A 14,016-nucleotide genomic window follows, 5' to 3' on the forward strand; every position below is an offset into this window, starting at 1 on the left:
TTGAGTTTCACTCAGGGCTTTGAATTCTTCATGTGAGGAAGCCATTCAGCAGGATTACAGGTCATCGGTTCTACCCAGGTGACCACCCATGATGAAATCATGCACCGAGGAGTATCTGGGGTCTTCCTCCACCGTCAAAGCTGGAAAGTCACCATATGGCCTATAATTGTTTTGATGTGATGTTAAACAAAACAAAAACAAAGTATCTTAAAATGATGTACATTTTTAAAACAAATAACAGTAACAATACTTTAACAGTGCAACCTAATCTGAAATTGGTCTGAACCCAAAGACACTTACGTGAAACAATGATCGAATTACATATGAGCCAAGCTGCCCAATATTGTACAACTGGAGTGCTGTAACTGTCTAGGTGTGACAAAACAGTAGGCAATGACCACCTGAGAAAAGGAAAAAAATCAAACTCAAACTGTCTGATCCATAAAAGTTTCTGTAACAGGTTTTATACAAGAACTGCAGCTTCATTTTGCAAGAGCCAGATATAAGTAACATATTTTTCTTATTTCCAGAGTTAAAAGTAGATTAGAATTCATAATGACAATCAGCGATTTATTTGAAATTACATAATCTCTTGATGCTTCTTCTGAATTCTCCAGCTGCTAAATGAGCTTGTATGAGCAACTAGGCAGAGAATGACGAAGTCCTATATGGAGAAAACGTAATCACACGGAAGTTATCGATATTCATTCTGAATCAACTTCATTAAGACAAAATTTTATTGCCAAAAAATGTATTTTTCCTGTGTACAAATTAAATGTTTCAAAACTTACAATTATTCCACACGAATATGTTACTTTCATGCTAAAGTATCCTTAAAGTTTCTAATAATCCATTAACAAATCAAGTAATAAAAGGACCATGATGGTCCTGAATCGCTCACCTGTCCCCACATGACCCAGTTTTGAACAGATTATGACGTCATTTTTTCTATTATTTGACATAGTGACCTGGTTCTTGAGCTCATGTGACCCAGTTTTAAACTTGACATAGATATCATCAAGATAAAAATTCTAACCAATTTTCATGAAGATCCATTGAAAAATATGGCCTCTAGAAAGGTCACAAGGTTTTTCTTTATCTGACCTAATGACCTAGTTTTTGAAGGCACGTCACCCAGTTTTGAATCTGACCTAGATATCATCAAGGTGAACATTCTCACCAATTTCATGAAGATCTCATGAAAAATATGGCCACTAGAGAGGTCACAAAGTTTTTCTATTTTTATACCTACTGACCTAGTTTTTGATTGCACATGATCCAATTTCAAACTGTACCTAGATATCATCAAGGTGAACATTCTGACCGATTTTTATGAAGATCCATTCAAAAGTATGGCCTCTAGAGAGGTCACAAGGTTTTTCTATTTTTAGACCTACTGACCTAGTTTTTGACCGCAGTTGACCCAGTTTCGAACTTGACCTACATATCATCAAGATGAACATTCAGACTAAATTTCATACAGATCCCATGAAAAATATGACCTCTAAAGAGGTCAGAAGGTTTTTGTATTATTTGATCTACTGACCTAGTTATTGATGGCACGTGTCCCAGTTTCAAACTCGACCTAGATATCATAAAGGTGAACATTCTGACCAATTTTCCTGAAGATCCATTCAAGAATATGACCTCAAGAGAGGTCACAAGGTTTTTCTATTTTTAGATCTACTGACCTAGTATTTGACCGCAGTTGACCCAGTTTCGAACCTGACCTACATATCATCAAGATGAACATTCAGACTAACATTCATACAGATCCCATGAAAAATATGACCTCTAAAGAGGTCACAAGGTTTTTTCATTATTTGACCTAATGGCCTAGTTATTGAAGGCAAGTGGCCCAGTTTCAAACTCGACCTAGACATCATAAAGATGAATATTCTGACCAATTTTCCTGAAGATCCATTCAAGAGTATGACCTCAAGAGAGGTCACAAGGTTTTTCTATTTTTAGACCTACTGGCCTAGTTTTTGACCTCAGTTGACCCAGTTTCGAATCTGACCTGGATATCATCAAGATGAACATTCAGACCAACTTTCATACAGATCCCATGAAAAATATGACCTCTAAAGAGGTCACAAGGTTTTTTATTATTTGACCTAGTGACCTAGTTTTTGAAAGCACGTGACCCAGTTTAAACTTGACCTAGATATCATCAATGTGAACATTCTGACTAACTTTCTTGAAGATCCATTGAAAAGTATGGCCTCTAGAGAGGTCACAAGGTTTTTCTATTTTTAGACCTAATGACCTAGTTTTGGGCCGCTCCTTACCCAGTTTCAAAATTTACCTAGATAACATCAAGATGAACATTCTGACCAATTTTCATAAAGATCCCATGAAAAATGTGACCTCTACAGTGGTCACAAGCAAAAGTTCACAGACGGACGGACGGACGCACGCATGGACGGACGACGGACGACGGATGCTGCATGATCACAAAAGCTCACCTTGTCACTTTTTGACATGTGAGCTAAAAACTGAAATGATACAACATTTAAATGTCCAAACCGGCTGTAACTTGCCAGGGAAAATACTACCCTATCGAAATTGTTTCTGATGATGAAATTGAATTTAATAAAAGTATTTTGAAGACTAGAAGAAACCTAGTACCACCCTCAGAATTTGTTATTAAACTAATACAGTATCATTGGTATTGTTTCATATTTAAAGAGAAATTTGGTGAAAATCTCGTTGATCAAACAGTAACTTTTCAATTAAGGCATAAATATACAAGTAACATTCTAAACAAAAACAAGAGGGTCACTGATCCTAAAGCACTCACCTAAGTATAAGGCTTTAAGTGTGTTTGCATAACGTAATGATACAAGTATTCATAGGTTTCTTCTACAGTCACATACATTCTTTAGTCTAAGGCAATAGTTAGACAGTACAACCCTGACATCACACATCAAAAATCAAGGCTCTAGCTAGTATTGATTCAGAGAAGATGCATGTGGTCCAAGTTTGAAGCCTGTACCTTCAAAATCGTGAAAGTAGGTCACTAGGTCAATGTCAAGGTCAAACTTTATTTCGGTACACAAACCTATGCATGTGGTCCAAATTTGAAGGCTGTAGCTACAGAAATGTGAAAGTAGGTCACTAAGCAAATATCAAGGTCAAAGGTAATTTCGGTACACAAAACTATGCATGTGGTCCAAATCTGAATCCAATACATTTAAAAATGTGAAAGTCAATGTCAAGATCAAAGTTGATTTCGGTACACAAATCTATGCATGTGGTCCTAATTTGAAGGTTGTAGGTACAGAAATATGAAAGTAGGTCACTAGGTCAAGATCAAGGTCAACTCATGTCAAGGTTAATCTAGCCACACAAAACTATACACGTGGTCCATTTGAATCTTGTAGGATATGGACAAGAAGGTTTTTAATGGTTTTCCCTATGTAAGTCTATATAAACCATCTGACCTCCAGGACGGGGTCATATTTGACCCTAGGGGAATAATTTGAACAATCTTAGTAGTGAATCACTAAATGATGTCACACAGAAAATATCAAAGCCTTAGGACCTATGGTTTTGGACAAAAAGAATTTCAAAGTTTTTCCCTATATACATGTAAGTCTATAATATTATAAACCACGTGGCCCCAGGGGCGGGGCCATATCTGACCCTGGTAGAGGACCATTAGATGATTCTACATACCAAATATCAAAGCCCTATGCCTTATGCTTTTGGACAAGAAGATTTTCGGGCCAGCAGTTTCACACAAGAAGATTTTTAAAGTTTCCATAATATACTTATAGGGCAAAGTGACTATCCCCTCTGGCAGCAATGTTTTTTGACGATTCATAATAATTTGAACAATCTTGGTAGAGGTCACACAAGGACCACTTGTATAAAATTATTCTAAAATTGGGCAAGCAGTTTCACTCAAGAAGATTTTTAAATTTTGCACTATATACATATATGCACTCCAGTGGCCATGTTTTTTGATGAATCAAATTAATTTGAACAATCTTGGTAGAGGGTGACTCTAGGACCATTTGTGTGAAATTATTTCAAAATCGGACTATTGTTTAGGAGAAGATGTCTTATGAAGACTTTTTTAGTTTTAGTTCTGGTAGTCCCTATGTGCAACCAAGCGGAACCGTTTGAACAACTTTGGTAGAAGGACCACCCAAGGAACATCATGGCCAAGTTTCATCAAAATCCATTCATTGGTTCTGGAGGAGATGTCGTTTAAACAAAAATGTTGACAAGGACTGACAGACACAGCATGATCACAATACCCCACCATGAGCACTTTGTGCTCAGGCGAGCTAAAAAAACACTACTGATACCTGATTTTTCTGCCTATAGGTTTATTAATATCCCATTTGTGCATTACTTGGTCTATTTTCTCTAATATTTCATCTCTAGACGGTTTCACCATCGTCCATGCCTCGGGACCATATGAAGCCAGTATGATGAGAAAATCAGCAGCTTTAAAACTTACACCAAAGTCTTCCTCATTTTCATATGACAACAGCTTCCTGAAGAAATTTTAAAGTTAAAAATGTAACTAAATATTTCATCATATTTAACTGAAGCAAATCTAAAGCAAATACACCAATATATTGGGTCCACATAAACATATTTACCTATTACATTATAAGTTTTAGATGAATTACAGTCTAACCTGTACTAACGGTCACCTCCGATCAGTGGTCATTTCCGTTCAGCGGCCATTTTATGACGCCCCCGACGGATTTTCCTCTATTTTATCACTTTATTCAGCGGCCACCGAAATTGCCTCCCGATCGTCGTATTTGACCCCTTTCAGTGGCCATTTTTCTTCCAAAACCAATTATTTTTAGGCAATAATCGCCGAAGATACCCGATTTTTGAGAAACACGTGATTGCTAATTTTCGCGTGACTTCACCAAAAAACGACAAAATGACATGAGCTTCTCAATTAAAACTGATAACCAAAGGTGTAATCCCCTTTTTGTTATGACCAAATGGCCAGTAATTATCGGCAATTAGCGTGTCACCTCGTGTCAATTTTGTTCACAGTTTGACCTCGGTTAAAGATAATACTCGATAACTAATTAGTAGCATAATATCTGTGATATTTTTATACTTCTGTCATCAAAATACTATTAAATTTATACGAAATTAATTGTGTTTGAAAAAATAAAATATATAAACCGCTCGATCTTTTACGGAACGTAACGGCAATGTGAAATTTTAGCGTAGACAATAAGCGCAGAGAGTAGCTTCCCTTACCAAAATGGCGAAAATTGTAAACAAACTTGTTTTGAAGTTGGAAAATTGTAACAACTTTTGTTGTAAAAAAAAAAAAACACGCCAGAGTTTTAAATTGCTAAGAAGACCATTCGTATTGCGAAGGCAAATGCACGTCATTGTATCGAGGTAAAATAATAATGGAAAACCCAAAAAGAAATTGGCCTAAAGGCTAAACTGGTCAGAAGTCTGAAAATACATATACTGGCTGCACCTCCGATCAGCGGTCACCTGGCTTAAGCGGCCAAATTGTCTGCTTCCCTTGGCTGGCTGCTTAAGACAGGTTAGACTGTATTGGAATATATATGCATGCAAGAAACCATTGCAGACTTGACAAGAAATTTGACATTACACAGTTGTTTTCTCAATGTGATCTTGATCTCTGAGCCATGGGTCTGGGTCTAGCACAGGGCATATAGGAGCATTTGTCCCGAGCAATTTTAAAATCCCTTGATAGATGGAACACCTACAAAAATGGCAGAAAAATATCATGTTAAAATTTTACCCCAAAGTGTGACCAAGACTTTGAGTCTGGGGTCTGAATCTTGTACATTGCGTCCAAGTTACAACTATGGCCTATATAGTGTACATATGCTTTTCATTTGATCTGACCTTTTAACTGGCCTAGTTTTTGACCCTTAATGGCCCAAATTCAATCTTGACAAAGAAATCATCAAGGAAATCCTTCTGACCAAGTTTCATAAAGATTGAGTCAAAATTGTTCCCTCTAGTGTGTTCACAAGCTTTTCCTTTGATTTGACCGGATGACCTAGTTTTTGACCCCACATGACCCATATTCGAACTTGACCTAGAAATCATCAAAACAATCATTCCGACAAAAGTTTCATAAATGTTGGATTACAACTGTGGCCTCTAGAATGTTCAAAAGCTTTTCCTTTGATCTGGCCTACTGACCTAGTTTTTGTACCCACTTGACCCAGTTTCGAACTTGACCTAGAGATCACCAAGACTAACATTCCGACAAAGTTTCATACAGATGGGGTCACAAATGTGGCCTCTAGAGTGTTCACAAGGCAAATGCTGATGCACGATTCATGACTGACGCCGGACGCCGGACAATGACTGGTCACAATAGCTTACCTTGAGTATTTTGTGCTCTGGTGAGCTTAAAATACTATAAATGCTTCAAGCCATCTACTGATAATATACAAACTTAAAATGAAGTTGTGCTATTTTATTTCAATTAATCAACGACCGTTTCCAGTCTCAAAGTCACTGTGGCCGTCTAGACCCACTCTAATCCCCCATCCCACCCTAGCAACAAAAACCATCTAGCAATCAAAGGCAACTGTCCTTTGAAGTTTGAATACTACAAGTCTAAGAGCCCTTCAGTCACTGATGGAAAACATATTTGAGTCTAAAGGTCACTTTGATTTAATCTAATAGGGGTCATCTGCTGACCACAGACAATCATTCAGTAACATTTGATTGCTTAAAGTTAAAGCATTATTGATGGAAAATCAAACTGTCTACTTACTGAAATGCTAACCTACCTACTGACTGACAACAGTTTCAGCATGAATCAACACAAAATGGTCATATATCGAGACTTGAAGGAGACTTCCCCTGTCATGCAGTATGTGTATGTGTGCATGTGTGTTCATGCATGTGCATGCATGTGTAAAGGGGTGAGGGTTTTAGAGGACGTAATTTGGCAGTGGGTTGGTGTTTGGGCAGAGCCTTTTTTACTGTTTTGTAAGACACAGAGGTGAGATACTTAAGCACAACGAACTATTCTTGGCAACATTTTTAATGGAAGCTTTGTCAAGGTTAGGTGGGTAAGTGATGTCAGTTTTTGTACACTGCAATTCGTCTTATCACCACTTCTCTATATTCCAACTTGCGAGTCAATTTCTTTGACAGTTTTTAAGTTATGCTCTTGAAACAAAATATGGAAACTACAGTTCTGACTTCTGAGCTGAATTTGTGATCTTAACGTTTTGTCTACTGACCTCTTTCATGCATTTTGCCCAATGTTTCATCATTACTTACTTAGTTAGTTTATTGTCATTTTCTTGAATGGTTATAAAGTTATGCCCGGGACATGAAATCTGACAGACAGACAGATGGACAGATAAAATCCCTTTAATAATATAAACCCAAATTTTCCAAAACGGGCATATAAAAACATTTATGAACACTATGTACTTACTTTAATATTGATATCATGTCCGAAGTCATCAGCCAAGTTATCAAACCAGGATTTTCAGATACATTAACCTGAAAAATATTGTAAACAATACACAACAGGGTCAAATGGGCCTAAATCGCTTCCCTTAAGAGAACTTCATTATCTGGCCTTACTTCTGACCAAGCCTGGTGAACATACTTTAAGCAGATCACCAAAAGTTATTTTACATTGTTCTTGTCTATATTTTGCAGTTACAGCCCAAAATGTATAACCATTAGATCAAATCTTCTGATAAGAAGTTGTTTAAAAATGTTCTAGTTTTAGTTCTGGTGTCTACCAAATGGGGTTAAGCTAAACAATAACAATTGCCCCAAAATCCAAATTTGATGAAGAACCATCAAATGGTTGATGAGTCATTGTCATTAAACCGTTTCTACTTTTGGCACCTAAGATCAAAACAAAGTTTGGAGAGAACGTTACAATGATGCTACAAACTAAGTTTGAATAAGAACAAGTCAGCATTTCACCAGAAGATGTAATGTAAAGATTTGTCCATTTTTAATCTAGCAGCCATGGATACAGATCGCTCATTCGAATACATTTGCATGAAGACCTAATACTTCAGACCAAATCTGATGCGGTTCGTGAGAAGAAGTCATTTAAAGCTACATGTACTTCCAATTTTTGCTCTAAGCATTTTTGACGAATACTAGGAGAGAACCTTACAATAATGCTACAGACCAAGTTGGATGAAGATCTATTCAGCAGTTCATAGAAGAAATCATCTAAAGGTATTTCTTTTGTTTTTCTTTCCAGTAGCCTCTAACACAGGCCAAGTGCTACCATCTAAACTTGGCAGAGGACCTTTAATGATGCTCTAAACCATGTTTTATTAATGATCCATCAGGTAGTCCACGAGTATTACTATTTATTGGGAGAGGACCTTGCAAGGATAATACAGATCAAGTTTGATGAAGATCAATCAAGCGTCTAAGAGAAAATTCATTTAACAAACGTGGAATAATACCTTCTGAGGTATTTCTATTTTTAGCTCTTAAGGCCTGTAAAAGGGGCAAAGTGCCCCGAATTGAACGTGTTTGAGAGAGGACTTTACAACAACACTACAGATGAAGTTTAATGAAGATCTAACCAGAGTTTCATAAGAAGATGTCACTTAAAGTTTTTCATTCATTTCTGATTCTTGCTAACCCTTAAACGGCCAAACGATCTATCAAGCATTTCAAGACAAGTCTGATGAAGATCCATCATGTACTTCATGGGAAGTAGTCATTTATTGATAATACCTTTTTTAACTCTAGCTGTTCCTTAAAGGAGCAAAGTGATCTCACATGAACTAATTTGGAGAGGACATTGTAATAATGCTACAGAACAAGTTTACTGATGGTCATGAAGCAGTTCATGATAACAGTCTTTTAAAGGTTTTCTTATCTTAAGCCTTAGTAGGATTGACCGCTCCCATTTGAATACATTTGGGTGAGGACCTTATAATGATGCTACAAGCCAAGCTTGATAAAGATCCTAGAAAAGAAGTTGTTTAAAGACTTTTTTTCTATTTTTAGCTCTGGCGGCCCCTATAAGAAGCCGAAGTGAATCTGACTGGTAGTTTCAGACAAGATATTTACATAAAAAAAATTGACTAAGGAGGACCAACAGCAGACAACAACACAGTTCAGGTGACTGGTGTGACTGTTTTAGTCTTTGTGTCACAGGATGTGGGTGATAATATCTGTACCAGATTTATGGCCCTTGTTCCCTTTGGTGTGGGTGAAGAGGAAGAATAACTATTTCAAGTCTGAAGAAAATCCATCATGTAATTACAGCGAAAACGAGAAAATGCATCAAAACTTTAACCAAGTTGTTGACATGGAATGAACGCCATTACAGACCCTAACGCCAGGTCGAGTAGGATAGTTCTTCACGTACTTTTTAAAGCAGAGCTAAAAAGGTTTACGCAAGACGCACTACGAGGGATGCAGTATGATAATGATGGATGCCCGAACATCTACCTTTACTAAAAGCTCCCCTGAACCGCTTTAGACTCACAAACACACAATCGCACCCCTATAAGCAGGAAAGAAGTAGCTGCGTTAGCGAACAGCATGGATCCTGACCAGACAGCGCAGATGCACAAGCTGGTTTGGATCCATGCTTGTCGCAAAGCCACTATGTTGGTTTTCTCATGGCGTGACTCATTTGTAGCTGATGCTTATTATGTATAGTACATGTAACAGTGGTAAATTTTGCAAAAACAAAATAGAAACCTACCAAAGTCGCGAAGATCACTACCCGGAGGGGTTTGTCATCAGAATATTTCTGAAACAAAGTCAACAAAAATAACACAAATTAAAATACTTAAATACTGCATTTGTATTTATTCCATCTACACACTCGAGATTACAAGGAAAATCTAATAAATAACGTATAACAAAATGAGTTCAGGATGTAGTAGATAAAAACTCATGCTAAATATTGTTGCCTTTTTTTTTTTTGTAAGAACTTTGTCCCCTATTTTTTGCAACAAATTTGTCAATCCGGCAATAAAAAAGGCTACTTTTATCAAATACAATTTTTTCAAATTTCTTATTTGAGACTTCATTTGACGAATTTTTTAACTAGACATTTGAGTTACCTGTCCTTACACCAAATACTGTCTGTCCCTCCGCAAGACCAATCCATCTGTGATATTTGATGATGATAGGGGCAGAAGTTAAGAAATGGTGAATTTGATAACCATGTAATAAACTTTAAACCAATACTGTAACAATATGTACCCTAGTGACTTTCACTGACAGACATGAGCAAATCAATATATATGTATATATAGGGTGTTTTGCTTGGTTCCATTTAAAACCAAATTCTAACACGACCAGCAAATAACCTACATACATGTAGAGCAAAATCTATCTCGGGTTATTCTGCAATAAACCACTCGCGTGCAATGACGTCATCCGATTCAGGTGCATAGCACGGTTGTAAAAAGTAGTTATCATTTCTTTTCTAACACTGTTGTACTAGCATGTCGTGTTAGAATCGAAATAACAAGTTCCCAAGTGTGATTTATCGTAGAAAACCCGAGTTTTGAGTTCTTATGCGAAATAATATATCACTCAGGCCTGAGTGATATATTTTTACGGCCTGAGTGATATATTATTTCGCATAAGAACTCAAAACTCGGGTTATTCTATGATAAACCACGTACGGGAACTTAGTATTTCTTAAATATAGTTCACATCACATGCAAAATTATGACATCACAACGTTTATATCGAGAAAAGATTTAAAACTTCCTTAACAGTTCTTTAACATTTCAGTACATAGGCTACCTTTTACATTTTTGTAGGTATTTATATACTCTATACCTTTACTGATGTGTATTTTCGGAAGAACACTGATTTTTTTATTATTCATTTGCATCAACAGTAATTCCATAACAGTGAAAACAAGAATTTGTAAAAGAGATACCAACGTCCCCCGCCTAGGGACATTTTTCGCAACACCAAGTAATACTACAATCCCTTGATGAATGACAGAGTTATGAACCAGACATGGAATTGCGGACAGAATGAAGGACAGACAGAAACGACTTTTTACGTGCATTGCTTTAGTCCTCGAAACTTGTTTTCAACCAGGAGACTAACAGCCTACCATTATATTTCAATTAACTACTGAAAAGCAAGAAATGAACCCCGCTGGGGCATGAAAGAGTTCTTACATCAATACACGTCCTGGATACCTGCAACCCTTCATTCTGTACAAACAACTCACAGTTACATGGTACGCCTTCTGAAAACAAAGCAAGCTATGAAAAATAAATTTCTTCTTTATAAAACTAGCAAAACATTGCATATACAAATAGATAGACAAGTCTGAAAGAAGAATTAGCACATTTTGTGAGCAAATATCTAAACCCATACCTGAAAGTTAAAATTTAAATGGATATCATTAAGAAGGCAATTAATGCATGATTTAATGGGAATTATTGGCACAGTGGTTAGCATAGTGGACTACAACGCCGACAGTCCCGGTTAGATTCCTGGACGAGGCTGATAATCCAACTTGCGTTCAGTACTGGTACTGGTTCCAGCAGTACAGGCCAAGACTGGATGTTGTGGAGGTAAATATAACACCTTCCTTTGGCTCTGCTGGAAATAAGTTGATCCATCCACGGAAACTACCTACGGTAAACAAGAAACTTTTATAAATAAGAACTTTAGGTTGATGGATTTTCACTAAACATGGTCTGTATCACCCTTGTATCAATGTGAATCATTTTAAAAACTTAAGACAGGGCTATGCAAGGACAATACAGACCAAGCTTTTAAGTTTGGTGTAATTCTAACAAGAAGTTACGTGTTGATGCAGAATGACAAATGCAGGACACAGCATGATGGTACCAGACTAAACCCACAATATCAACAACTAACTGTGAACAAAGATGCAACAAGCAAATCTGATGAATTGGTATTCACCGCCAAATGTGTTTATGGTGAAAAATGGCAAAGAAATAAATCTGCAAAAAAGCTAAGGATGTTTGTTCTAAAGAAAGCACATTTAAGTAAGTAATCTGGAATGGGGGTAGGGAGTGGGTGTTACTACTTCACATGTTGATACATATTCATGGAAGGTTTGAAGATTTAAAATAAAAAGGAATGAAAAAAATGTGGGAAGAACGGGTGAGAGTACAAAAATTCACATGTTGATAATAAATATTGATGAAAAATAAATGGGCCGAGATGGCCATAGGTCGCTCACCTGAATAACAGGCCGTAATAGTGTATACATGTTTTACCTAGTGATTTTATGGAGACAAATATTCTAACCAATTTTCATCAAGATTTTACCAAAAAGCATGGCCTCTTGAATGTTTACAAGCAATTTCTTTGATTTGACTAAGTGATGTAGTTTTTTACCAAACGTGGCCCAGATTCCAACTTGTCCATTTCATGAAAATAAACATTCTGACAAAGTTTCGGGAAGATTGGAGCAAAAACGTGACCTCTAGAGTGTATACAATTTTTCCTTTGAATTGGACTGGTGACCTAGTTTTTGACTCTACATGACCCAAATTTTAAATTGTCCAAGAATTCATAATAACAAACATTCTGACCAAGTTTTATGAAGATAAAATAAAAAATGTGCCCCTTAGGGTGTAAACAAGCTTATTATTTTATTTGACCTGGTGACCTAGTTTTTGACCATAAATGACCCAGATAAAAAATTAATGCGATATTACATGCAGACAACATTCTCTCCAAGTTCCATGCACATCAAATGAAAAATGAAGCCCCTGTTGCATGCACAAGGTTTTTCTTTGCTTTTACCAGGTGATCTAGTTTTTGACCACAGATGATCAAGATTCAACTTAGAAGTAACAAGAGATCACAGACTGATCTTGGCGCCCACCATTGAACCATTTTTGAATGATCCAAATTTCAAGACTAGCTCAAAGTCAAAATCAAGGTCAAATTTCATTTCGGTACAAAACACTGTGCATGTAGTCCATACATGTGGTCCAAATTTGAAAGCTATAGCTTGAGAAATGTTAAAGTAGGTCACTAGATCAATTTCAAGGCCAAAGTTCATTTAGGTATACAAAACTATGCAAGTGCTTCAAATTTGGAGGCTGAAGCTTGAGAAATGTGAAAGTAGGTACCAAGTAAAAATCAATGTCAAACTAGAGATGCTTTTGAGAAAAGCGCATGTCTCCCAGAACTGTCCCTATGAAAAATGTCTAGGTTTTCTAGATGGCTTAGATGAATGGACCCGGTTAGACGGCTTAGACGGATGGTCTCAATCAGTAATTCAAGGGACATAATTCAAAAGTGCCTGGGCAGATTTAGCTAGTTATCGAACTTGGCCAAGATCTTATTATCAAACACATTTTGTTCAAGTTTAATGAAGCTCGGATGAGAAATGTTCGACTTAGAGTGCGGACAAGCTTTGAGACAGACAGAGTAGATCAAGATGTCTCCCACACCACTGTGTGGTGGGAGACATTATTTCAATTCAAAACACAAAAATACGCACGTGGTCCAAATTTGAAGCCTGTAGCTTGAAAAATGTGAAAGTAGGTCACTAGGTCAAAAGCAATGTCAAATTTCATTTTGGAACACAAAACTATGCAAATATTCCAACTTTGAAACCCGTACCTTCAAAAATGTGGAAGTAGGTCACTAGGTCAATGTTAAGGTCAAAGTTTTTTCGGTGCACAAAAACAATGTATGTGGTCTAAATTTGAAGGCTGTAGCTTGAGAAATGTGAAAGTAATTCACTAGGTCAAAATCAAGGTCAAATTTTATTTCGGAACACAAAACTATGCATGTGGTCCAAATTGGAAGCCTGTACCTACAAAAATGTGAAAGTAGGTCACTAGGTCAATGTCAAGGTCAAAGCTCTTTTTTGTGCACAAAACTCTGCATGTGGTCCAAATTTGAAGGCTGTAGTCACAGAAATGTGAAAGTAGGTCCCTAGGTCAAAGTCATTTCATGGTCCATCTTGCCACTCAAAACTTTACATGTGGTCAAATTTGAATGTTGTAGGTTATGGACAAGAAAACTTTAAAAGTATTTCCCTATTTA

General features: G+C 36.8%; 1 protein-coding gene across 5 annotated transcripts in view; it reads right to left on the reverse strand.

Moving 5' to 3' along the window:
* The window catches only part of LOC123564769 (protein zer-1 homolog), a 76,770-nt gene that overhangs the window by 1,420 nt on the left and 61,334 nt on the right, over positions 1 to 14,016 (reverse strand). For all 5 annotated transcript variants that reach the window (XM_053537415.1, XM_053537412.1, XM_053537411.1 and 2 more), the window contains 5 exons: positions 11,151 to 11,221; positions 9,704 to 9,751; positions 7,439 to 7,506; positions 4,320 to 4,511; positions 301 to 401 (listed from right to left, as the gene is read on the reverse strand). In XM_053537415.1, coding sequence (XP_053393390.1) covers positions 301 to 401; positions 4,320 to 4,511; positions 7,439 to 7,506; positions 9,704 to 9,751; positions 11,151 to 11,221 — 480 coding nt within the window. The remainder of the gene's footprint in view (positions 1 to 300; positions 402 to 4,319; positions 4,512 to 7,438; positions 7,507 to 9,703; positions 9,752 to 11,150; positions 11,222 to 14,016) is intronic.

The sequence above is a fragment of the Mercenaria mercenaria genome, chromosome 2, assembly GCF_021730395.1.
Source record: "Mercenaria mercenaria strain notata chromosome 2, MADL_Memer_1, whole genome shotgun sequence".
NCBI classification, from domain to species: Eukaryota; Metazoa; Mollusca; class Bivalvia; order Venerida; family Veneridae; genus Mercenaria; species Mercenaria mercenaria.